This window comes from Oncorhynchus keta, chromosome 32 (assembly GCF_023373465.1).
Source record: "Oncorhynchus keta strain PuntledgeMale-10-30-2019 chromosome 32, Oket_V2, whole genome shotgun sequence".
Taxonomy (NCBI): domain Eukaryota; kingdom Metazoa; phylum Chordata; class Actinopteri; order Salmoniformes; family Salmonidae; genus Oncorhynchus; species Oncorhynchus keta.
The window spans coordinates 14,903,326-14,931,199 of NC_068452.1; the positions used below are offsets into that span (position 1 = coordinate 14,903,326).

At 43.5% G+C, this 27,874-nt stretch overlaps 1 protein-coding gene and 1 pseudogene across 1 annotated transcript; both read right to left on the bottom strand.

The window, feature by feature from the left end:
* Positions 1–7,707: 7,707 nt before the first annotated feature.
* Positions 7,708–27,874, bottom strand: part of LOC118365751 (calmodulin-regulated spectrin-associated protein 3-like) — a 44,385-nt pseudogene continuing 24,218 nt past the window's right edge.
* Positions 14,512–15,680, bottom strand: LOC118365126 (calmodulin-regulated spectrin-associated protein 2-like). Its single transcript, XM_035747084.2, has 2 exons — positions 15,611–15,680; positions 14,512–15,429 (listed from the first exon to the last, which is right to left on the bottom strand). Exon 2 carries the CDS (start codon positions 15,360–15,362, stop codon positions 14,514–14,516), a length of 849 nt encoding a protein of 282 aa, XP_035602977.1. The 5' UTR covers positions 15,363–15,429; positions 15,611–15,680; the 3' UTR covers positions 14,512–14,513.

A 27,874-nucleotide genomic window follows, 5' to 3' on the forward strand; every position in this document is an offset into this window, starting at 1 on the left:
AATTTCAATCTCAAATATACAGCACAGCAAAAATTGGACATCTAGAGTGCATCAAACATGATTTAGACCTTGTTTATGGAAAAAAAGTTTTTTCTGTATTTCAATGTTGCAACTTGCGGAAAACTGTCCACAATGTTTATTTCATCTTAAATAGACAGCACAGCAAAAATTGGACATCCAGAGTGCAATCAAACATGATTTAGAGCTTGTTTATGAAAAAAAGTTTTTTCTGTATTTCAATGTTGCAACTTGCTGAAAACTGTCCACAATGTTCATTTCATCTCAAATATACAGCACAGCAAAAATTGGACATCTAGAGTGCATCAAACATGATTTAGAGCTTGTTTATGGAAAAAAAAAGTTTTTTCTGTATTTCAATGTTGCAACTTGCGGAAAACTGTCCACAATGTTCATTTCATCTCAAATAGACAGCACAGCAAAAATTGGACATACAGAGTGCATCAAACATGATTTAGAGCTTGTTTATGGAAAAAAACGTTTTTTCTGTATTTCAATGTTGCAACTTGCTGAAAACTGTCCACAATGTTCATTTCATCTCAAATATACAGCACAGCAAAAATTGGACATCTAGAGTGCATCAAACATGATTTAGAGCTTGTTTATGGAAAAAAAAAAGTTTTTTCTGTATTTCAATGTTGCAACTTGCTGAAAACTGTCCACAATGTTCATTTCATCTCAAATATACAGCACAGCAAAAATTGGACATCTAGAGTGCATCAAACATGATTTAGAGCTTGTTTATGGAAAAAAACGTTTTTTCTGTATTTCAATGTTGCAACTTGCTGAAAACTGTCCACAATGTTAATTTCAATCTCATATAGACAGCACAGCAAAAATTGGACATCCGGAGTGCAATCAAACATGATTTAGAGCTTGTTTATGGAAAAAAAAGTTTTTTCTGTATTTCAATGTTGCAACTTGCTGAAAACTGTCCACAATGTTCATTTCATCTCAAATATACAGCACAGCAAAAATTGGACATACAGAGTGCATCAAACATGATTTAGAGCTTGTTTATGGAAAAAAACGTTTTTTCTGTATTTCAATGTTGCAACTTGCTGAAAACTGTCCACAATGTTCATTTCATCTCAAATATACAGCACAGGATAAATTGGACATCCAGAGTGCAATCAAACATGATTTAGAGCTTGTTTTGGAAAAAAACGTTTTTTTCTGTATTTCAATGTTGCAACTTGCGGAAAACTGTCCACAATGTTCATTTCATCTCAAATATACAGCGCAGCAAAAATTGGACATCTAGAGTGCATCAAACATGATTTAGATCTTGTTTATGGAAAACAAGTTTTTTCTGTATTTCAATGTTGCAACTTGCGGAAAACTGTCCACAATGTTCATTTCATCTCAAATATACAGCGCAGCAAAAATTGGACATCTAGAGTGCATCAAACATGATTTAGAGCTTGTTTATGGAAAAAAAGTTTTTTCTGTATTTCAATGTTGCAACTTGCTGAAAACTGTCCACAATGTTCATTTCATCTCAAATATACAGCACAGCAAAATTGGACATCCAGAGTGCATCAAACATGATTTAGAGCTTGTTTATGGAAAAAAAGTGTTTTTTCTGTATTTCAATGTTGCAACTTGCTGAAAACTGTCCACAATGTTCATTTCATCTCAAATACAGCACAGCAAAAATTGGACATCCAGAGTGCATCAAACATGATTTAGAGCTTGTTTATGGAAAATGTTTTCTGTATTGCAACTTTTTTCTGTATTTCAATGTTGCATCAAACATGATTTAGAGCTTGTTTATGGAAAAAAACTGTCCTGAAAACACAATGTTCATTTCATCTCAAATAGACAGCACAGCAAAAATTGGACATCAGAGTGCATCAAACATGATTTAGAGCTTGTTTATGGAAAAAAAAAAAGTTTTTCTGTATTTCAATGTTGCAACTTGCTTTGTCCACAATGTTCATTTCATCTCAAATATACAGCACAGCAAAATTGGACATCCAGAGTGCATCAAACATGATTTAGAGCTTGTTTATGGAAAAAAAATGTTTTCTGTCAATGTTGCAACTTGCTGAAAATGTCCACCTTGTTCATTTCATCTCAAATATACAGCACAGCAAAAATTGGACATCCAGAGTGCATCAAACATGATTTGAGCTTGTTTATGGAAAAAAAAACTTGCTGAAAATTGTTTGTTCATTTCATCTATTTCAATTGACATCCAGAGTGCATCAAACATGATTTAGAGCTTGTTTATGAAAAAAAGGTTTTTCTGTATTTCAATGTTGCAACTTGCTGAAAACTGTCCACAATGTTAATTTCATCTCAAATAGACAGCACAGCAAAAATTGGACATACAGAGTGCATCAAACATGATTTAGAGCTTGTTTATGGAAAAAAAGTTTTTTTCTGTATTTCAATGTTGCAACTTGCTGAAAACTGTCCACAATGTTCATTTCATCTCAAATAGACAGCACAGCAAAAATTGGACATACAGAGTGCATCAAACATGATTTAGAGCTTGTTTATGGAAAAAAAAGTTTTTTCTGTATTTCAATGTTGCAACTTGCTGAAAACTGTCCACAATGTTCATTTCATCTCAAATAGACAGCACAGCAAAAATTGGACATCTAGAGTGCATCAAACATGATTTAGAGCTTGTTTATGAAAAAAACGTTTTTTCTGTATTTCAATGTTGCAACTTGCGGAAAACTGTCCACAATGTTCATTTCATCTCAAATATACAGCACAGCAAAAATTGGACATCTAGAGTGCATCAAACATGATTTAGAGCTTGTTTATGGAAAAAAAACGGTTTTTTCTGTATTTCAATGTTGCAACTTGCTGAAAACTGTCCACAATGTTCATTTAATCTCAAATATACAGCGCAGCAAAAATTGGACATCTAGAGTGCATCAAACATGATTTAGATCTTGTTTATGGAAAACAAGTTTTTTCTGTATTTCAATGTTGCAACTTGCTGAAAACTGTCCACAATGTTAATTTTTCATCTCAAATAAACAGCACAGCAAAATTGGACATCCAGAGTGCATCAAACATGATTTAGAGCTTGTTTTGGAAAAAAACGTGTTTTTCTGTATTTCAATGTTGCAACTTGCGGAAAACTGTCCACAATGTTCATTTCATCTCAAATATACAGCACAGCAAAAATTGGACATCTAGAGTGCATCAAACATGATTTAGAGCTTGTTTATGGAAAAAAGTTTTTTCTGTATTTCAATGTTGCAACTTGCTGAAAACTGTCCACAATGTTCATTTCATCTTAAATAGACAGCACAGCAAAAATTGGACATACAGAGTGCATCAAACATGATTTAGAGCTTGTTTATGGAAAAAAAACGTTTTTTCTGTATTTCAATGTTGCAACTTGCTGAAAACTGTCCACAATGTTAATTTCAATCTCAAATAGACAGCACAGCAAAAATTGGACATCTAGAGTGCATCAAACATGATTTAGAGCTTGTTTATGGAAAAAACGTTTTTTCTGTATTTCAATGTTGCAACTTGCGGAAAACTGTCCACAATGTTAATTTAATCTTAAATAGACAGCACAGCAAAAATTGGACATCCAGAGTGCAATCAAACATGATTTAGAGCTTGTTTATGGAAAAAAGTTTTTTTTCTGTATTTCAATGTTGCAACTTGCTGAAAACTGTCCACAATGTTCATTTCATCTCAAATAGACAGCACAGCAAAAATTGGACATACAGAGTGCATCAAACATGATTTAGAGCTTGTTTATGGAAAAAAGTTTTTTTCTGTATTTCAATGTTGCAACTTGCTGAAAACTGTCCACAATGTTCATTTCATCTCAAATAGACAGCACAGCAAAAATTGGACATACAGAGTGCATCAAACATGATTTAGAGCTTGTTTATGGAAAAAAACGTTTTTTCTGTATTTCAATGTTGCAACTTGCTGAAAACTGTCCACAATGTTAATTTCAATCTCAAATAGACAGCACAGCAAAAATTGGACATCTAGAGTGCATCAAACATGATTTAGAGCTTGTTTATGGAAAAAAAAAACGTTTTTTCTGTATTTCAATGTTGCAACTTGCGGAAAACTGTCCACAATGTTCATTTCATCTCAAATATACAGCACAGCAAAAATTGGACATCTAGAGTGCATCAAACATGATTTAGAGCTTGTTTATGGAAAAAAACGTTTTTTTCTGTATTTCAATGTTGCAACTTGCGGAAAACTGTCCACAATGTTCATTTCATCTCAAATATACAGCACAGCAAAAATTGGACATACAGAGTGCAATCAAACATGATTTAGAGCTTGTTTATGGAAAAAAAAGTTTTTTCTGTATTTCAATGTTGCAACTTGCTGAAAACTGTCCACAATGTTAATTTCATCTCAAATAGACAGCACAGCAAAAATTGGACATACAGAGTGCATCAAACATGATTTAGAGCTTGTTTATGGAAAAAAAAGTTTTTTCTGTATTTCAATGTTGCAACTTGCGGAAAACTGTCCACAATGTTCATTTCATCTTAAATAGACAGCACAGCAAAAATTGGACATCCAGAGTGCAATCAAACATGATTTAGAGCTTGTTTTTGGAAAAAACGTTTTTTTCTGTATTTCAATGTTGCAACTTGCGGAAAACTGTCCACAATGTTCATTTCATCTCAAATAAACAGCACAGCAAAATTGGACATCCAGAGTGCATCAAACATGATTTAGAGCTTGTTTATGGAAAAGTGCTTTTTCTGTATTTCAATGTTGCAACTTGCTGAAAACTGTCCACAATGTTCATTTCATCTCAAATAAACAGCACAGCAAAAATTGGACATCCAGAGTGCATCAAACATGATTTAGAGCTTGTTTATGAAAAAAATGTATTTGCAACTTGCTGAAAATTGCTTGTTCATTTGTCTCAAATAAACAGCACAACAAAATTGGACATCAGAGTGCATCAAACATGATTTAGAGCTTGTTTATGGAAAAAATGTTTTCTGTATGATGCAACTTGCTGAAAACTGTCCACAATGTTAATTTCATCTCAAATAGACAGCACAGCAAAAATTGGACATCCAGAGTGCATCAAACATGATTTAGAGCTTGTTTATGGAAAAAAGTTTTTTTCTGTATTTCAATGTTGCAACTTGCTGAAAAAACTGTAAACACAATGTTCATGATTTCATCTCAAATGAAAATTGTCCACAGTTCATACGAATAAACAGCACAAAAAATTGGACATCAGAGTGCATCAAACATGATTTAGAGCTTGTTTATGGAAAAAAATATTTTTCTGTATTTCAATGTTGCAACTTGCTGAAAACTGTCCACAATGTTCATTTCATCTCAAATAAACAGCACAGCAAAAATTGGACATCCAGAGTGCATCAAACAAGATTTAGAGCTTGTTTATGGAAAAAATGTTTTTTTCTGTATTTCAATGTTGCAACTTGCTGAAAACTGTCCACAATGTTAATTTCATCTCAAATATACAGCACAGCAAAAATTGGACATCCAGAGTGTATCAAACATGATTTAGAGCTTGTTTATGGAAAAAAACGTTTCTGTATTTCAATGTTGCAACTTGCTGAAAACTGTCCACAATGTTCATTTCATCTTAAATAGACAGCACAGCAAAAATTGGACATACAGAGTGCATCAAACATGATTTAGAGCTTGTTTATGGAAAAAAAATGTTTTTTTCTGTATTTCAATGTTGCAACTTGCGGAAAACTGTCCACAATGTTCATTTCATCTCAAATAGACAGCACAGCAAAAATTGGACATCTAGAGTGCATCAAACATGATTTAGAGCTTGTTTATGGAAAAAAACGTTTTTTCTGTATTTCAATGTTGCAACTTGCTGAAAACTGTCCACAATGTTCATTTCATCTCAAATATACAGCACAGCAAAAATTGGACATCTAGAGTGCATCAAACATGATTTAGAGCTTGTTTATGGAAAAAAGTTCTGTTTTTTCTGTATTTCAATGTTGCAACTTGCTGAAAACTGTCCACAATGTTCATTTCATCTCAAATATACAGCACAGCAAAAATTGGACATCCAGAGTGCATCAAACATGATTTAGAGCTTGTTTATGGAAAAAAGTGCTTATTTCTGCATTTCAATGTTGCAACTTGCTGAAAATTGTCCACCTTGATCATTTTGTCTCGAATAAACAGCACAACAACAATTGGACATCCAGAGTGCATCAAACATGATTTAGAGCTTGTTTATGGGAAAAATGTATTTCTGTATGATGCAACTTGCTGAAAACTGTGCACAATGTTCATTTCATCACAAATATACAGCACAGCAAAAATTGGACATCTAGAGTGCATCAAACATGATTTAGAGCTTGTTTATGGAAAAAACAATTTTTCTGTATTTCAATGTTGCAACTTGCTGAAAACTGTCCACAATGTTCATTTCATCTCAAATAGACAGCACAGCAAAAATTGGACATACAGAGTGCATCAAACATGATTTAGAGCTTGTTTATGGAAAAAAAAAAAACGTTTTTTCTGTATTTCAATGTTGCAACTTGCTGAAAACTGTCCACAATGTTAATTTCAATCTCAAATAGACAGCACAGCAAAAATTGGACATCTAGAGTGCATCAAACATGATTTAGAGCTTGTTTATGGAAAAAACTTTTTCTGTATTTCAATGTTGCAACTTGCTGAAAACTGTCCACAATGTTCATTTCAATCTCAAATAGACAGCACAGCAAAAATTGGACATCAGAGTGCAATCAAACATGATTTAGATCTTGGTTATGGAAAAAAAAGTTTTTTCTGTATTTCAATGTTGCAACTTGCTGAAAACTGTCCACAATGTTCATTTCATCTCAAATAGACAGCACAGCAAAAATTGGACATACAGAGTGCATCAAACATGATTTAGAGCTTGTTTATGGAAAAAAGTTTTTCTGTATTTCAATGTTGCAACTTGCGGAAAACTGTCCACAATGTTCATTTCATCTCAAATAGACAGCACAGCAAAAATTGGACATACAGAGTGCATCAAACATGATTTAGAGCTTGTTTATGGAAAAAAAACGTTTTTTCTGTATTTCAATGTTGCAACTTGCTGAAAACTGTCCACAATGTTAATTTCAATCTCAAATAGACAGCACAGCAAAAATTGGACATCTAGAGTGCATCAAACATGATTTAGAGCTTGTTTATGGAAAAAAAAACATTTTTTCTGTATTTCAATGTTGCAACTTGCGGAAAACTGTCCACAATGTTCATTTCATCTCAAATATACAGCACAGCAAAAATTGGACATCTAGAGTGCATCAAACATGATTTAGAGCTTGTTTATGGAAAAAACGATTTTTCTGTATTTCAATGTTGCAACTTGCGGAAAACTGTCCACAATGTTCATTTAATCTTAAATAGACAGCACATCAAAAATTGGACATCCGGAGTGCAATCAAACATGATTTAGAGCTTGGTTATGGAAAAAAAGTTTTTTTCTGTATTTCAATGTTGCAACTTGCTGAAAACTGTCCACAATGTTCATTTCATCTCAAACAGACAGCACAGCAAAAATTGGACATACAGAGTGCATCAAACATGATTTAGAGCTTGTTTATGGAAAAGTGCTTATTTCTGCATTTTAATGTTGCAACTTGCTGAAAATTGTCCACCTTGTTCATAACGTCTCGAATAAACAGCACAGCAACAATTGGACATCCAGAGTGCATCAAACATGATTTAGAGCTTGTTTATGGAAAAGTGCTTATTTCTGCATTTCAATGTTGCAACTTGCTGAAAATTGTCCACCTTGATCATTTTGTCTCGAATAAACAGCACAACAACAATTGGACATCCAGAGTGCATCAAACATGATTTAGAGCTTGTTTATGGGAAAATGTATTTCTGTATGATGCAACTTGCTGAAAATTGTCCACCTTGTTCATATTGTCTCGAATAAACAGCACAACAACAATTGGACATCCAGAGTGCATCAAACATGATTTAGAGCTTGTTTATGGGAAAATGTATTTCTGTATGATGCAACTTGCTGAAAACTGTGCACAATGTTAATTTCATCTCAAATAGACAACACAGCAACAATTGGACATCCAGAGTGCATCAAACATGATTTAGAGCTTGTTTATGGAAAAGTGCTTATTTCTGCATTTCAATGTTGCAACTTGCTGAAAATTGTCCACCTTGATCATTTTGTCTCGAATAAACAGCACAACAACAATTGGACATCCAGAGTGCATCAAACATGATTTAGAGCTTGTTTATGGGAAAATGTATTTCTGTATGATGCAACTTGCTGAAAATTGTCCACCTTGTTCATATTGTCTCGAATAAACAGCACAACAACAATTGGACATCCAGAGTGCATCAAACATGATTTAGAGCTTGTTTATGGGAAAATGTATTTCTGTATGATGCAACTTGCTGAAAATTGTCCACCTTGTTCATATTGTCTCGAATAAACAGCACAACAACAATTGGACATCCAGAGTGCATCAAACATGATTTAGAGCTTGTTTATGGGAAAATGTATTTCTGTATGATGCAACTTGCTGAAAACTGTGCACAATGTTAATTTCATCTCAAACAGACAGCACAGCAAAAATTGGACATACAGAGTGCATCAAACATGATTTAGAGCTTGTTTATGGAAAAAAACCTTTTTCTGTATTTCAATGTTGTAACTTGCGGAAAACTGTCCACAATGTTCATTTCATCTCAAACAGACAGCACAGCAAAAATTGGACATCCAGAGTGCATCAAACATGATTTAGAGCTTGTTTATGGGAAAATGTATTTCTGTATGATGCAACTTGCTGAAAACTGTGCACAATGTTAATTTCATCTCAAATAGACAACACAGCAACAATTGGACATCCAGAGTGCATCAAACATGATTTAGAGCTTGTTTATGGAAAAGTGCTTATTTCTGCATTTCAATGTTGCAACTTGCTGAAAATTGTCCACCTTGATCATTTTGTCTCGAATAAACAGCACAACAACAATTGGACATCCAGAGTGCATCAAACATGATTTAGAGCTTGTTTATGGGAAAATGTATTTCTGTATGATGCAATGCTTGCTGAAAATTGTCCACCTTGTTCATATTGTCTCGAATAAACAGCACAACAACAATTGGACATCCAGAGTGCATCAAACATGATTTAGAGCTTGTTTATGGGAAAATGTATTTCTGTATGATGCAACTTGCTGAAAATTGTCCACCTTGTTCATATTGTCTCGAATAAACAGCACAACAACAATTGGACATCCAGAGTGCATCAAACATGATTTAGAGCTTGTTTATGGGAAAATGTATTTCTGTATGATGCAACTTGCTGAAAACTGTGCACAATGTTAATTTCATCTCAAACAGACAGCACAGCAAAAATTGGACATACAGAGTGCATCAAACATGATTTAGAGCTTGTTTATGGAAAAAAACCTTTTTCTGTATTTCAATGTTGTAACTTGCGGAAAACTGTCCACAATGTTCATTTCATCTCAAACAGACAGCACAGCAAAAATTGGACATACAGAGTGCATCAAACATGATTTAGAGCTTGTTTATGGGAAAATGTATTTCTGTATGATGCAACTTGCTGAAAACTGTGCACAATGTTAATTTCATCTCAAATAGACAACACAGCAACAATTGGACATCCAGAGTGCATCAAACATGATTTAGAGCTTGTTTATGGAAAAGTGCTTATTTCTGCATTTCAATGTTGCAACTTGCTGAAAATTGTCCACCTTGATCATTTTGTCTCGAATAAACAGCACAACAACAATTGGACATCCAGAGTGCATCAAACATGATTTAGAGCTTGTTTATGGGAAAATGTATTTCTGTATGATGCAACTTGCTGAAAATTGTCCACCTTGTTCATATTGTCTCGAATAAACAGCACAACAACAATTGGACATCCAGAGTGCATCAAACATGATTTAGAGCTTGTTTATGGGAAAATGTATTTCTGTATGATGCAACTTGCTGAAAATTGTCCACCTTGTTCATATTGTCTCGAATAAACAGCACAACAACAATTGGACATCCAGAGTGCATCAAACATGATTTAGAGCTTGTTTATGGGAAAATGTATTTCTGTATGATGCAACTTGCTGAAAACTGTGCACAATGTTAATTTCATCTCAAACAGACAGCACAGCAAAAATTGGACATACAGAGTGCATCAAACATGATTTAGAGCTTGTTTATGGAAAAAAACCTTTTTCTGTATTTCAATGTTGTAACTTGCGGAAAACTGTCCACAATGTTCATTTCATCTCAAACAGACAGCACAGCAAAAATTGGACATACAGAGTGCATCAAACATGATTTAGAGCTTGTTTATGGAAAAAAACCTTTTTCTGTATTTCAATGTTGCAACTTGCTGAAAACTGTCCACAATCTTCATTTCATCTCAAACAGACAGCACAGCAAAAATTGGACATCTAGAGTGCATCAAACATGATTTAGAGCTTGTTTATGGAAAAAAACGTTTTTTCTGTATTTCAATGTTGCAACTTGCGGAAAACTGTCCACAATGTTCATTTCATCACAAATATACAGCACAGCAAAAATTGGACATCCAGAGTGCATCAAACATGATTTAGAGCTTGTTTATGGAAAAGTGCTTATTTCTGCATTTCAATGTTGCAACTTGCTGAAAATTGTCCACCTTGTTCATATTGTCTCAAATAAACAGCACAACAACAGTTGGACATCCAGAGTGCATCAAACATGATTTAGAGCTTGTTTATGGAAAAGTGCTTATTTCTGCATTTTAATTTTGCAACTTGCTGAAAATTGTCCACCTTGTTCATATTGCCTCAAATAAACATTGATAAATATTGATGTTGACTTATTTTCCCTTCTGTACTTTATCTATTTGCACATCGTTACAACACTTTATACAGACATAACGACATTTATTGAAATGTCTTTATTATTTTGGAAATGTAATATTTACTGTTCACCTTTTATTGTTTATTTCACTTTTGTAAACACATGTTTCCCATGCCAATTAAAGCCCTTTGAATTGAATTGAGAGAGAGGAGGTAAACGGGATATGAACAGAGGCAGTGGGGAGGCTCCAACCAGGTAGACTGACAGCCAGTCCAGCCAGCGGAGCGGAGAGGGGGTTTGTGTCAGGAGAATTCTATACTCCTGTTCATTATCCTCAGTCTGTTATATCAGGATTTGTAAGATACTGATAGAAACAGAAACAAAAACAGACAGAGGCCCAGTCTACCATCAGTATCTTACAAATCCTGATATAACAGACTTAGGGTAACATAATTTAATTGGTAAATGAACAGGAGTATAGAATTCTCCTGACCGTTAGAAATGTTGTTGATTTAAAGGGCTCTAACAGGGGTTGTTTGCATCCCAAATGGCACCCCTATTCCCTAAGTGCACTATAATGGATTATGGTGGTGCCATTTGGGATGCACACATTGATTTAAAAGGATCTAAGGGGAGTTGTTGATTTAAAGATTTCTGACCTCTTCAGTCTTGTTTTTCTGCAGTTTGTTGACCTTTGCCGGCAAGGCAGCAGTGGGAGATGGCGTTGTGGATGATGAACTTGTTGGACTTGAAGCTGGGCTCATTGTACAGCTTGGGCCCTGGAAGCCAACACAAATCAACACCGAAACACAATCAATACAAATAACATGCCATATATCAAAGACCAAGTACGTTCCCATATGGGCTTTCTGTTAATTTGTGGTGGATTGGTTCAAACAGATACTTATGATGACATCGTGTTCCCATATCCATACTAGCATTCCACTTATGATAAAGTAATCTATCGTAAACATAAATGGTAGCGTAGATCTGTCATGATTACAAAGGGATGCGTGAGATAACGAGCAGCATTAGTTCTGGTACTTTGGACAAATCACGATTTTGCAGGTCTTAGCATCTTTCCTTTCCATATTCGGACGGGGAGGGAAAATTTAAAGAGAGGGTTCTTTGTTCTGGTTCGCTTTCTTAATCGAGCATCTGGCCAATAACACAATACTTTAGTTCTGGGTTAAGTAAGATTATTGATTAATGCTAGTGTGGATATTATTGGAACAGGAATATTGGAAGAGGGTATGTCACAGTCATGGACCCCGAGTGATGGTTAACAGTAAGCTGTAATGTAAGGTAAACATACCGGTGTATTCTGGAATGGAGGTGGGAGACGAGGCCGTGGAGGCGTTCTCCCAGTCCTTCTCTCCGTTCTGATTGGCCATTCGTCCTGGTGACATCAGCCTTGAGGGGGAGTGAGATCGGCTGTAGGGAGGAGAGGAAATGTGTTGTGAAGCATAACAACAAAACAATCTATATACTGGTACATAAAACAGACAGACACTGAATCACATATTTATTTTAAAAAACAGGCCGATAGTGAGGACGGGAGCATAGTCGGGCAGCTACAGGTCCCTGTGGGGGGGGGAAATACAACTCGTTATGATTAACCAACTGTGCGGTATAGTTACCTGTGCAGTAAAATACAACTTGTTATGGTTGACAGTTAGTTACCTGGGAGATTTCCTGACGGCCAGTGTCCCGCTATTGCCAGTGTCGTTAGCCATTGAGGACAGGTTCATGGTAGAGTGGGAATAGACCTTGTTGAGTTTGGAGCCTAGTGAGTGAGTGAGTGAGTGAGTGAGAGAGAGACAGAGAGACTGAGAGAAACACAAACACAGAAAAAAAACACATTAATATGACAAATCGCAATCTACTGATATACGCAGCAACAACAAAAAAACAACAAGGAACAGCCCAGGACTGACTCAGCAACGGGAGAGCAGGCGGTGGAGTTTATATCTACCCATTAATCCCTTGGTGGGGCACCGGACAAGCACTGAGTCATCCCGGAACATGGTCTTGGGTCTCTGCTTCTTCACGCCACGCACCGTGGTGGGCTTCTGCCGCAACACCTTGTCCTCCATGATCTTCAGCTGCTGCCTCCGCTTGTACTCCTGCCTGGTAAAGGTGTCTCTAAGCTGGGTCGTGCTATCCGAAGAGTGGGTACAGGGGGTCCGGGGCTTGTCCTCACCTCCGCCACCACCACTCTTGTCTCCACATCCCTCGATGTTAAACCACTCAGGTCGGCTACAGGTATAGAGAGAGGAGAGGGGGTAACCAATTGATCAATCAAATCAAGAAACATAAGCAGCTCCATCTAGTTGATTCAGAGAGTCGACTATTGGACAATGCAGTTCTATAAGTGGCTTGAAAACACAACGCACATCGCATGCTCTTTCTCGCTCTTCTCCTCCTGCTCGAGTCTGCGTCTCTTCCGCCCTCTTCTGCTGTTTCTCCATCAGGGCTGGTTTCCTCTGGGCCATTTTGTCCTCCGGCCGTACCCTTCCATCCTGATGGAGGACACAAACATACAGATACAGAATTAGTCAGGCTTAAACACATACACAGACAAACAAACACACACACAGTCCGACTAACCTTAAAGAAGAAGCCGACCCCTCCCTTCATCTCAGGTTCGGTCACGTCGCCCATGGAGTCATCCATGACATTCAGGTCATCCTCGTCCCCACGCAAGGCTGATAGAGAAATCTCGATCAGGCTGCTGCGCTTGCCATTAAAAAAAAACGCCGCCAGAACATCACTCTCAAACGAGCACTCTGAGGGCGCCCCAGAGCTCCCACAACCCACACGCTCCTTTCTCCCCGAGGTGGAAGAGTTCTGGTCCCTGCACTGCCAGGGGGAGGCGCGGTGCAGGCGGGGGATAGTGTCCACATTCTTCGGGGGGGTGAGCACGCGCGACAGGCCCTGCACTTTGAGGTCCTGGGGGCGGATGTGGTGGTAGTGGGTGGCCTGGTGCTTGGGGCTCTTGGGAGGCACAGACTTGGCCCGGCGCTGGACCTGGGGCGACTTGGATGTTCTGGTGGGACTGGTGGCATTGCGGCGGGATGACGAGGGGGAAGAAGAGACAGAGGCGAGGTCACGGGGGGTGGACGCGCGGGACATGCGGGTCGAGGGAGGGGCCGAGGATTTGAGACTGGGCAGGATCACCCAGGACTTGTTGCTGGTGGGAGCGACGGGCTTCTCCCTGATGAGTTGGTCCTGTTGTTTGGAGAGGCGCTGCATGTCACTCTGCAGGGAGCTTAGTGCCGCGTTCAGCTTTGATACGGCGTTGTTGTAATCCCCCAAGGGCGCTGGCTGATGCCCTGCCACCCCGACCTGCTCTCCTCCTGGCCCTGCCACCCCTGCACCCTTCTCCCTTCTGAGTAAAGAGGCCTGCTTGTTGTCGAGGTGTGATGAAGGATTGACGTTCCCCTCCTGCTGATCCTCGTCCTCCACGCGAGCCGGCCCCCTTAGGTCCTCCTCTGTGGAGAAGGTGCTGACTTGACCGCCCTCCTCCTCTCTCTCCCCCTCTCCGTGCTCCTTCTTCAACTGCAGGAAGGCGCTCTTGCCAAGTCTCTGGCGGTGCTTGGCAAAGATGGCCTCAATACGTTTCTTCTGGGCCTCGATGGCTTTCCTCTTCTCCTCCAGCCGGGCTCCCAGCTCAAACATCTCGGTGGTCAGTCCAGGGGCTCTCCTCTGTCGACTTCTGGGGCTGGGCCACCCAGCTTGTCATCGGAGCCGTTTCTGCCGGGGCGACGGGTTCACTGCGGCTGGCGCCGCCGCTTTTAGGTGAATTGCCCACTGTCGACGGTTTCTTCTTGAACTCAGCAAAGCTGGTCATCCTCACGCCACTGTCCGGCACGTCGTCGTCCCCTCCCTGGCCTCTAGTGTGGACAGCAGGAGTGGACTGGGCATTGGGGAGGAGAAGGAGGTCCTCAGAGGCGTCAGAGTCCATGCTCCCGTCCCTCAGCACAGAGTCATCGTCTCGCGAGCCCTCCGAAGTGTGTCGGGTATGGGAGGAGGAGGGCTGATCCCTGGGTGCCTGTGTCTTGCCCCCCATGGGGAGGTGGGGGTGGGGGTGGTACATCATCCCAGAGCGGGACGGGGCGGAGCAGCTGAGGGGTATGGGGTTAGGCGGGTAGGAGGGGTGAGTGGCGTGACCGTTGTGTCTGGTGCTGGCCGGGTCATCGGGCGAGTGCAGGAAGAATCCGTCGGCCGCCCCGTCGGGGTGGAGCCGGGGCTCCATCTTGACCTCGTTGTGGATGATCTGCAGGGCCTCCTCGATGGTGGGCAGCTCCCCGTCCCAGTCTCCCAGGCAGTTCTCCTTCAGCAGCAAGGGCACCACAGAGGAGCTCTGGGTGGCCCAGGAGCCTCTGTGGGAGCCGGGGGTGGCTGGAGGCTTGTTGAGCAGATGGCTAAGGTCCTCTGGGGGAGTGTAGGGCACACGGGTCACAGTCTGGCCGGGGGCCACGTTGTCAGAGCTGACCGAGCAGGTGATGGCTCTGCCCATCACGACGTCCACGTCGCTGTCCAGGCCGAAGGGAATGCTAAATGACACGTCTGGGGACAGGGGATGACTGGACAGAGACGGAGGGAGACAGGAAGAGAGAGAGAGTTTACTTCCTGAATTGACCTCAACCGTTGTATTCTCAATACAACGGTTGAGGTCAATTGAAATATGGAGCTAACACAGAGACAGAGAGAGACAGAGAGAGACAGAGAGAGACAGAGAGAGCAAGACAATGAGATGGGGCCTACCTGAAAGGCTTCTTGGTCCATGTTATTCAAGCTCCCTCTACATGAGACATGGAGGCAGACTGAGTCAGAGATCCTGTACACATTCACACACACACACACACACCAACAAACAAACAAAAAGCACAAAAAACAGAGACAGAAAAATATTGCAGATAGAAATGTAATAACTAGAGCTGACATAATTCCCTATTCTACTTGACAGACCATCTGTTCTATAGGACACATTTCTACATGTCAAAGACCCCATCAATAGACTGTTCTCTCTACTACTGCATGGCAAGCGGTACCAGTGCCAAGTCTAGGACAAAAAGGCTTCTCAACAGTTTTTACCCCCAAGCCATAAGACTCCTGAACAGGTAATCAAATGGCTACCTGGACTATTTGCATTGTGTGCCCCCTTCACAAACCCTATTTTCTACACTGCTGCTACTCTCTGTTTATCATATGCATAGTCACTTTAACTATACATTCATGAACATACTACCTCAATTGGGCCGACGAACCAGTGTTCCCGCACATTGGCTAACCGGGCTATCTGCATTGTGTCCCACCCACCACCCGCCAACCCCTCTTTTACGCTACTGCTACTCTCTGTTCATCATATATGCATAGTCACTTTAACCATATCTACATGTACATACTACCTTAATCAGCCTGACTAACCGGTGTCTGTATGTAGCCTCGCTACTGTATATAGCCTGTCTTTTTACTGTTGTTTTATTTCTTTACTCACCTATTGTTCACCTAATAAATGTTTTGCACTATTGGTTAGAGCCTGTAAGTAATCATTTTACTGTAACACCTGTTGTATTCGGCGCACGTGAATTTTTTGTTGTTGATTTGATTGGAATGTTTTGTAACATTGCATCCTCCTGAACAGGGCCCAGCAAAACACTTACCAGTGGTGTTCAGTGGCTGAACAAACTCTGGCCTCCGTACCTCAAACCAACCCAATAGCTCTGCTAGGAAACTCATCACGTTGACCTGAACATACCAGAGAAACAGTTAAAGGGCCCCTGGAATGCTGTTTCGGGCTCCATAACAAATCATTCCTGGGTATCAATAAAGTTATATGCTCTAATAGTTTTATTTCATGTATGGCATCCAGCCCCAGGTGGCCAAACACTCTCTGTATAAGACAGTCTAGGCAGTGACCTATATTTAGCCATATATTTCTAAATGCATGGCTCTGAGGCAAAGATAATGTGTAGATCAGAGCTCTCCAACCCTGTTTCTGGAGCGCTTACCATCCTGTAGGTTTGTACTACAACCCTAGTCTAGCACACATAGTAATAAGCCAAATTAATCAGGTTAGTTACAACTGGGGTTGAAGCAAAAACCTACAGGAAGGTAACTCTCCAGAAAAAGGGTTGGTGTAGATGTGACTATATGGGCCCACAATGAGGTGGAGGTGTAGTACCTGGAGCTCCTGTGGGGTGTAGAGCAAGTCCTCCAACACCAGGGGGCAGCAGCTCTTCAGACAGCTGTCACAGAACTCTCGGATCAGCTTTGTACAGGCTGTTGTACAGGCTGTCTGCCACCGCCATGGACTCCTTCATACACACATCTGAAGAAGAAAACAAGGATTACTTTATTATCCAATTATACACGGAAGAGCGATGGAAATTCGATTCCTGCTTTATCCCAACCCCTCCGAAAGTCACACACAGAGGTTGGAGAGGCTAGGGCACAGGGAAGTCGTATTGCGACACCCATTTAACACAGGAACGGTACAATGAGCAGGTAGTCAGGTCATGGAGTCTAAACATCTAACACAGGACAATGAGAGGGTAGTACAGTAAGTGTTATGATACACTGCACACAGTATGTTGCTGTATTAAAGGTAGTGTGGTTTAAACCTAATTGGAACCTTGTGTGACATAGTAAGCCAAGCTTTTTAGACAAGCCCCCAGGCATGTACTATATTATATTGGACAACTGTACACTAGTCCAGTGTTTTTAATTTGTATTTTCATATCAAATACTGTCAAGTTCATTTTTATCATGTGGTTTTATGTATGTGCGTACCCTCTAGTCGCAACAGGCCGGGGCAGTAGTAGTGTACAATAGCAGCGATGGCACAACCGTTGGAGGTTTTTGACTTCAGTCACCACTGGAAATGTAGGCTTCTGTTTAGACAGCGTCTTGTCCTTTCTGTAGCGGATCTTAGATGGGGTGTGTGTATGTGTGTGAGAGAGAGGGAGAGAAAAGAGAGGGACATCATTGAGTGAGTATGTGAGAGTTAGGGAGATGTCCAGGTTGTACAGTTCAATGAGAGTTCAATGCAATACCTTTGATGTTTGCATTTGGAGAGCTCGTTCAAGTCCAATGTTCTTAAAAAACACAGGTGGACATACAGCGCAAACAGTACACACAATCGTACGTACATGTATGTATGTACAGCATGCATGCATACATGCATACATACATACACCACCCAGAGTCCAGAGACAGCGAGGCCTTTGTCAGTGGAAAGTAGGCCAGGAGAGAGAGTCTCATCGGAGGAAGATATTTAACCCAACCTGACGCAGGTGAGACTATTCAGGTTGAAACTATTCAGGTATTAGACAACGACTGAACTAAACACAGCCAGCACAGTGTCAACGCTATCAGCAGACTAATTACTGGGGTCTGTTCAGGAGAGTGTAATGTTACACAATAGTCCCAATCAGATAGCTGTTTCACATTATACGTTTCTATGATTATCAGCCATGTTAGAATTGGGAATCTGTCACATCTACTTGTTGTATCTGCACTGTTCATAATGTTTCACCTCACATAAAAGGCCTACACCACAAGCTCATTACTTCTTACTCTATGGGCCCTGGCTAAAAGTAATCCAAGAAATAGGGAATACGGTGCCATTTGGGACTCAAAACAATGAGTGGCTGGTGGCTAGAAACTAAAACCTCCCTCACACAAGGTCCTTTTTAAGACAGAGCCGACCAGAGGGAATGGTTTCTAGCAGGAACGTTTTTTTCACATTGACGATATAGTGCACTACTCTTGACTAGGATTACATGTGAGTTATGTCCAACAACAATTCCCTACCCTTCTCTGCCACACCCCTGTGACATCAGCCCAAGGAAATGTACAGAGAAGCAGTATGCCTGCATTATTTATTGTTCCAACAGGGGGAGAGGCAGAGAGAGAAAAACAGAACAGACCTTTAACTTGAAAATCTAATAGAGAAAATATGAAGATGGAGAGAAAGATAAGAAATGACAACAGAGGAGAAGAAATAGGAGGAACTTACAGGGACAAGTTTCCAGTACCAGCGAGTGGGACACTGTCAGAGAGGAGGAACGCGTGAAGGAAAGGAGGTCGGAGAAAGAGAGGAAAGTGGGGAAGGAGAAGACAGGAGGATAAGTATGGCTGTATTAAGGCTACTTTAGTAGGATAGTTAAGAGGAAATAGACAGTTTTGAAGAAGGTAAAAATCATATAACCAGTTAACGTTAGGTTGAGATACTGGTAACTGCCAAAAAAAGGAAACACTTGAGTAAATGAGGGATACGAAAGCAGGTGCTTCCACACAGGTGTGGTTCCTGAGTTAATTAAGCAATTAAAACATTCCATCATGCTTAGGGTCATGTATAAAAATGCCCAGCTGCCTGTTATTCTGGCTATCATGGCTAGAAGATATCTCAGTTACTTTGAAAAAGTATTTGATGTCAGGCAAAGCATTTTCCAGGGTTTTCACCTTGCCCCTATCACACTTGAGTTGAGAGTTAATGCCATCTAATTTTATGTTGAGTTCTGTACATTGAGATCTCAGCTCAGAAAGGATGCCTTCGACAGAGTGCGAGGTTGACATTTGTTGTGCCTGGGGGGTCCTCTTGCTCCTGGCTAATGGCGCTAGCTTTTTTTGAAGCTAGCTGCTTCTTGGAGGTTTTTTTCCATCGCTGATGCTCGAGTCTGGGTAAAAATGTCACCTGTAGTGTAGCCTTTTTTTAGCCGCAATGACTTTTTGACTAAAGCTAAAGGAGTTAACTTGAAGTGGAGGTAAGATTAAGAATTGGAAACCACTTGTGCGGAGCTCTTTGTTCATGCGGCCATCACGATCACGTGATCCCCGGGTGCCATTTTTGACACAGACAATGTGTAGTACATGTGTGGTGTAATACTTACTAAAGGCGGAACAGGCTGTGGCTCTGTGCTGTCCTGAGATGGGTCACACCACTCTGTTTTCTCTCTCAGCCTCTGATTCAACTGGGGGGTAGAAAGCCACACGTTACAAGTAGCTATATTTTGTACTCGCATATAAATTGGGTTATGAAATCATGACTCAGCGACAGAGAGCGAGACAAAGAGAACGAGAGAGACAGACAGTGAGTCCTCCTTGTCCTTACCCCGTTGACCCAGTGGAGCAGGGTGTTCTCCCAGCTGGCTCCTCCCACTCCACCCAGAAGCTCCTCCCCCGCACCGGACTTCCTCACTGCGCTCACCATCTCCATGGCGCCAAACGACATCAGGGCATCCACCACCGCCAGGTGGGCACTCTGCACCAATCACAGCAAAGAGAACAGGAAACTGTCAGCATTGGAACAGTCAGGGGAGGTAGCTGCGGGATTGGTAGCTGCGGGACACAGCTCTGAGTCAGCAGAAAGCGTGGCAGTGACAAGAGGAGAGGAGTAGAGAGAAAAATAGAAAGTGAGAGCTTGTCTGAGTGAACTTTGGAACATCTGTGCTATCACGATAACAGCCCTTTTTATTCTGTGTACTTTCTCCTCTCTGCCCCATCACTGTATACTTTCTCTTTCTTCCTCCTCCTCCTAATCATTGTGTGAGTGTGTTTTCTTCCTCCTCTCTGCTATGAGATATGGCAGCATGACTCATGGATGACAGGTGGTTCTGTTACAGTGTTGTTCTGTAATCAACTCACTAGGGATGGGTCAGTGAGAAAGCAGCAGGAATCCCAGGAATCCTGTGGCACAGTGTGTGTGTGCAAAACTATACACTCAAACCCCCTTTCACCCCTTTCACACCAAGAGAGACAGAGACAGGGGTTGAGGGAAGAGACGGAGACAGGGGCTGAGTGAAGAGACAGGGGCTGAGGGAAGAGACGGAGACAGGGGCTGAGTGAAGAGACTGGGGCTGAGGGGAGAGACAGGGGCTGAGGGGAGAGACAGGGGCTGAGGGGAGAGACAGGGGCTGAGTGTATCAAATTACACAACATTTAATTTTTTACCTTTATTTAACCAGGCAAGTCAGTTAAGAACACATTCTTATTTTCAATGACGGCCTGGGAACAGTGGGTTAACTGCCTGTTCAGGGGCAGAACGACAGTACCTTGTCAGCTCGGGGGTTTGAACTCGCAACCTTCCGGTTACTAGTCCAACGCTCTAACCACTAGGCTACGCTGCCGCCCCATAAAACATAAAAAAGGGCACAACAATAGCTTCCCTTGACACATCCCTAACTGAAACTGGGGTATTTCAAGACAACCCCCAGTGCAACCCCCAGTGCAGGGTGCATTGCTTCTCTTCCTCTCCTTCTCTCCTTCTCTCAAAATAATGATAGTTCCGTTTCTCAAAAGCTCAAAAGGTAGCTGGAGCCCCAGTACCTTTTCTCATAGCCAAACCTATTAGTGCCTTTAGTTCTCATGGCCAAACCAATTACATTGTGCTCTCATGGCCAGAGCCCATTAAAACACACCAACACACCAACAACATGATCAGCTCACTCAGGGGAGAGCTCCTTAGCGCCCATAAGAGGGTTAGCTCGTTATCGGTCTACTGCTGCCTCCCTCCATGCTTTCCATGGGGCTAGGTCAGGGATGGGCAACTTTGATGGGATCGGGGTCCAAAAAAGTCTGAACTCATCATAAGGGCACACAATTTGCCATGAGGCGGAGAGAAGATTTTGCAATTTTATAAATCCCTCAATGCAATTCTATTCATTTTGCAACTCAACAAGAAAAACTGCCCTTTTCAGGACCCTGGTTTTAAAAGATAATTCGTAAAAATCCAAAAGACTTCACAGATCTTAATTGTAAAGGGTTTAAACACAGACTCTTGTTCACAGACACAGATGCTTGTTCAATGAACCATAAACAATTAATGACCATAAACCTGTGGAACGGTCGCCAGGGGCTGAGTGGAGAGACGGGCTGAGTGGAGAGACGGGGGCTGAGTGGAGAGACGGGGGCTGAGTGGAGAGACGGGGGCTGAGGGAAGAGACGGAGACGGGGGCTGAGGGAAGAGACGGAGACAGGGGCTGAGGGAAGAGACAGGGGCTGAGGGAAGAGACAGGGGCTGAGGGAAGAGACAGGGGCTGAGGGAAGAGACGGAGACAGGGGCTGAGGGAAGAGACGGGCTGAGGGAAGAGACGGGCTGAGGGAAGAGACGGGCTGAGGGAAGAGACGGAGCCAGGGGCTGAGGGGAGAGAGGGGCTGAGGGAAGAGACGGAGACAGGGGCTGAGGGAAGAGACGGAGACAGGGGCTGAGGGAAGAGACGGAGACAGGGGCTGAGTGGAGAGACAGGGGCTGAGGGAAGAGACAGGGGCTGAGGGAAGAGACGGAGACAGGGGCTGAGGGAAGAGACGGAGACAGGGGCTGAGGGAAGAGACGGAGACAGGGGCTGAGGGAAGAGACGGAGACAGGGGCTGAGGGAAGAGACGGAGACAGGGGCTGAGGGAAGAGACGGAGACAGGGGCTGAGGGAAGAGACGGAGACAGGGGCTGAGGGAAGAGACGGAGACAGGGGCTGAGGGAAGAGACGGAGACAGGGGCTGAGGGAAGAGACGGAGACAGGGGCTGAGGGAAGAGACGGAGACAGGGGCTGAGGGAAGAGACGGAGACAGGGGCTGAGGGAAGAGACGGAGACAGGGGCTGAGGGAAGAGACGGAGACAGGGGCTGAGGGAAGAGACGGAGACAGGGGCTGAGGGAAGAGACGGAGACAGGGGCTGAGGGAAGAGACGGAGACAGGGGCTGAGGGAAGAGACGGAGACAGGGGCTGAGGGAAGAGACGGAGACAGGGGCTGAGGGAAGAGACGGAGACAGGGGCTGAGGGAAGAGACGGAGACAGGGGCTGAGGGAAGAGACGGAGACAGGGGCTGAGGGAAGAGACGGAGACAGGGGCTGAGGGGGAAGAGACGGGCTGAGGGAAGAGACGGAGCCAGGGGCTGAGTGGAGAGGGGCTGAGGGAAGAGACGAAGACAGGGGCTGAGTGCAGAGAGGGGCTGAGTGCAGAGACGGAGACAGGGGCTGAGTGCAGAGACGGGCTGAGTGCAGAGACGGGCTGAGTGCAGAGACGGGCTGAGTGCAGAGACGGGCTGAGTGCAGAGACGGGCTGAGGGAAGAGACGGGCTGAGGGAAGAGACGGGCTGAGGGAAGAGACGGGCTGAGGGAAGAGACGGGCTGAGGGAAGAGACGGGCTGAGGGAGGAGACGGGCTGAGGGAAGAGACGGGCTGAGGGAAGAGACGGGCTGAGGGAAGAGACGGGCTGAGGGGGAGACGGGCTGAGGGGGGAGACAGGAGCTGAGGGAGGAGACAGGAGCTGAGTGGAGAGACAGGGGCTGAGGGAAGAGACGGAGACAGGAGCTGAGTGGAGAGACAGGGGCTGAGTGGAGAGACAGGGGCTGAGTGGAGAGACAGGGGCTGAGGGAAGAGACGGAGACAGGAGCTGAGTGAAGAGACAGGGGCTGAGGGAAGAGACGGAGACAGGGGCTGAGTGGAGAGACAGGGGCTGAGGGAAGAGAAGGAGACAGGGCTGAGTGGAGAGACAGGGGCTGAGGGAAGAGAAGGAGACAAGGGTTGAGTGGAGAGACGGGCTGAGGGAAGAGACGGAGACAGGGGCTGAGTGGAGAGACAGGGGCTGAGGGAAGAGACGGAGACAGGAGCTGAGTGGAGAGACAGGGGCTGAGTGGAGAGACAGGGGCTGAGTGGAGAGACAGGGGCTGAGGGAAGAGACGGAGACAGGAGCTGAGTGGAGAGACAGGGGCTGAGGGAAGAGACGGAGACAGGGGCTGAGTGGAGAGACAGGGGCTGAGGGAAGAGAAGGAGACAGGGCTGAGTGGAGAGACAGGGGCTGAGGGAAGAGAAGGAGACAAGGGTTGAGTGGAGAGACGGGCTGAGGGAAGAGACGGAGACAGGGGCTGAGTGGAGAGACAGGGGCTGAGGGAAGAGAAGGAGACAGGGCTGAGTGGAGAGACGGGCTGAGTGCAGAGACGGGCTGAGTGCAGAGACGGGCTGAGTGCAGAGACGGGCTGAGGGAAGAGACGGGCTGAGGGAAGAGACGGGCTGAGGGAAGAGACGGGCTGAGGGAAGAGACGGGCTGAGGGAGGAGACGGGCTGAGGGAAGAGACGGGCTGAGGGAAGAGACGGGCTGAGGGAAGAGACGGGCTGAGGGGGGAGACAGGAGCTGAGGGAGGAGACAGGAGCTGAGTGGAGAGACAGGGGCTGAGGGAAGAGACGGAGACAGGAGCTGAGTGGAGAGACAGGGGCTGAGGGAAGAGACGGAGACAGGGGCTGAGGGAAGAGACGGAGACAGGAGCTGAGTGAAGAGACAGGGGCTGAGGGAAGAGACGGAGACAGGGGCTGAGTGGAGAGACAGGGGCTGAGGGAAGAGAAGGAGACAGGGCTGAGTGGAGAGACGGGCTGAGTGCAGAGACGGGCTGAGTGCAGAGACGGGCTGAGTGAAGAGACGGGCTGAGTGAAGAGACGGGCTGAGTGAAGAGACGGGCTGAGGGAAGAGACGGGCTGAGGGAAGAGACGGGCTGAGGGAAGAGACGGGCTGAGGGAAGAGACGGGCTGAGGGAAGAGACGGGCTGAGGGAAGAGACGGGCTGAGGGAAGAGACGGGCTGAGGGAAGAGACGGGCTGAGGGAAGAGACGGGCTGAGGGAGGAGACAGGAGCTGAGTGGAGAGACAGGGGCTGAGGGAAGAGACGGAGACAGGAGCTGAGTGGAGAGACAGGGGCTGAGGGAAGAGACGGAGACAGGGGCTGAGTGGAGAGACAGGGGCTGAGGGAAGAGAAGGAGACAGGGCTGAGTGGAGAGACAGGGGCTGAGGGAAGAGAAGGAGACAAGGGCTGAGTGGAGAGACGGGCTGAGGGAAGAGACGGAGACAGGGGCTGAGTGGAGAGACAGGGGCTGGGGGAAGAGAAGGAGACAGGGCTGAGTGGAGAGACAGGGGCTGAGGGAAGAGAAGGAGACAGGGCTGAGTGGAGAGACTGTGCTGAGGGAAGAGACAGGGGCTGAGGGAACAGACGAAGACAGGGGCTGAGTGGAAAGCTGTCATGATGTCTGCATGGTCTAGGTTGAGCTGGGCTGTCTGAGGGGGGATGGGGATGCCATTTCCAGCAAGCAGCTCTCTCTAAATGGGGAGAGAGATTCAGTCACACTTATTCAGTCAGAACACCACTCTCTGACATTGATTACACACAACAGATCAACTGGAATGGATGTGGAGCTGAGCCATTTGCCATCATGTAGCAGCAATGGCTGCCTTTTCAAGTGTTCAATTTATAAACACAAAAAGTAGGGGGAAATGCAGTAAAGCATCCAAAGAGACTCCGACACAGTTCACAAACAAAAGGACCATTAACATAATGTTCATGTTAAAATTAGAGAGTCAGAGTGTGGTATTTTGGACAGAGAGAGAAAGAGAGAAGGACTGAGAGTAGAGAGGAATGTGAGAGAGTGACAGAATGGGAGGAGGAGGAGACTGAGGTCGGTTTCACATTGACAATAGCAAAGGGACATTCGAGAAGGATCGATTCAAGAGACTTACTTCCGAAGGTCACACTTGACAGTTTCCCCCCTCTTAGCAGGGCAGTGTAAACAACTGTCTCGTTGAGCTCAACACTCCAACATTATAAAATGGTAATAGCAGAGCAATGTTTTTGAAATGGCTGAAATTGAAATTTTCCTCATATTTGAGTTTACATTAAATATTTTGTTTTTACCTTACATTTCCTGTTACATTCTGAAATTGTCTCAGTAGCTGCTGCCTGCTGAGCCACGTAAAACTATGGGCGCCCATTCCCACCACCATAAAAAGTCTATGTCCACAAAATGTTGAGATGTGCAAGTCAAACTACATAAGTCAACATTTTTGAGATAGAATAAATGTTGTTTCATTTGAAACATGTGGTGATTTCGGGGGTGGCACCACAAGTCCCAGAGTGGGGGGAATTGTTTTCCTGGGGCCCAGAGTTGTTCTTGGTCTGGTAGGCTAACCTAACCAGGTAAAACTCTGGGTATGATATAGTAAAAAATCAGCTGTAAAAGAATATTTAAAAAATACGATTTGATCTGATAAGAAAAAATCTGGTCCTATGGTTTAAAAAAAAAAACTCCTGGAGAATGAAAACATTAAAATCCTGTCAAACAAATCATGAGGCAAAAAAATAAAACATAAAACATTATTTTGTCCCTCTTTTTTTCAACACTTTGTGTCAATATTTTGTATTAAACCTAATTAAAAGTGCTGGGGCAAATGCCAGGTTGCCGGCGGACCTGCTGTGCTGATCTCTACAACATGGATAGATTGAAATCGGCCACACAATGCTACAAATGAAGAAAAATAACCTATATGTAAGATCTATATGCATTTTATTTTTGGGTGACAGGAATGGGCTTCCACATAAAACAGGTCAACAACTCCCCGGTGAATTATTCCAATCGCAATTTTCTTGTACCACATGTAGCCTAATGATTTGTATGATATTGATACAAAATTACAAACCATGCTACTGTACTTTTATATTCGTATTAGAGGGGTAATCGTTAATTTTGATAGTCTAATGTTACTTGATGAAGACATGTTAGCTTTTGATTTTGTCTTGAAACAAAAATGTAATACGTGTACAGTAGACAAAATAAACCCTTTAAAATTGTCTGCACATGCTTCCGAAATGTTGCGTAAGCAAGAAAGTCAACCAAACCCTCTCGGCTCGTGACATTCCCGTAGATAAGGTGAATTGAAAATTGTATGTACATATTAGGGTAATCAACATTTTGTCCAGATAACTCTATTCAGTGAGAATAAGCCCTGAACTGGTGGGGCTGGGACTATTTTACTGTGGTGTAATTGTGATCATTCAGGGGGGAGCAGACTACAGGGTCATTCACAACAAAAGCATGGAATGAGAGCAGAGTAAAGAGGAAGAGAGGAGGGGTTGGGGTCACATATTTCCCGTCCTGACCAGGAGCTCGCTAAGCCAAATCACAAGTTCACCTTAATGAGAAGGGAGAGAGAGGTGCAAACCTGGAATATTGGGCACACACTCTCCCAGCCAAATCGCCATAACAACCAACAATCTGACCCACAATGCTCCTCAGCACCCAAAATCGTGGGCGTGGAGGTGGTGCTCTACTCCCCCCACCGGCTTAACACCGGGTCGGTCTGCTCAGAATCCTCCTGAGCTGACCGGACATAACATATCCTCCAATAATTAAATAATATTATGCTATATATTAACCGGTCTATAAGGAAGTCATTAATTGCTGCTTTGGGAATACTGCGACGATCATCCATATCAATAATAACAACAAGAGGAATACAAACACCAAATGAGGGGAAATCTGATTATATCTGAAATATGACAACCCTCTCAACCCCTCCCCCCCAGCCCCCATGAAATCCAGGGTTAGACAGAGGGACAAACAGAAGGATCAGACAGCCAGCCAGCCAGGACGGGGGGATAAGTGGCGTTGGTGTGTGCAGAGTGTTCTTGGGGTGCAGAGTGCTCCTGGGGGGGGCAGTGCGGCAGGGTTGGGTGGAGCTGGTGCGCTACCCAGCACCTCTCCACCCCTCTGACAGAACATGGCTCCCTGAATATTGACATGTCAAGTTAGATACTAAATACTGAAGCAGCAGGAAAACCACACCAATCTGTGCCGTGCCAGCTTTTTACAACCTCCCCATCTGGATAACACTGTTGTCCCCTCCCCCCAACAAAAAACATATTACAAGACCAATGTTACGATCTCAGGCAGCTTTCCTTTGTTGACTATGTTTTATTATTTTTTAATTTTTTATTTTCACCTTTATTTAACCAGGTAGGCTAGTTGAGAACAAGTTCTCATTTGCAACTGCGACCTGGCCAAGATAAAGCATAGCAGTGTGAACAGACAACACAGAGTTACACATGGAGTAAACAATTAACAAGTCAATAACACAGTAGAAAAAAAGAGAGTATATACATTGTGTGCAAAAGGCATGAGGTAGGTGAATAATTACAATTTTGCAGATTAACACTGGAGTGATAAATGATCAGATGGTCATGTACAGGTAGAGATATTGGTGTGCAAAAGAGCA

Coding starts and splice junctions, on each gene's coding strand:
- LOC118365126 (XM_035747084.2), bottom strand. CDS start 15,362: ATGGGCAGAGCCATCACCTGCTCGGTCAGCTCTGACAACGTGGCCCCC.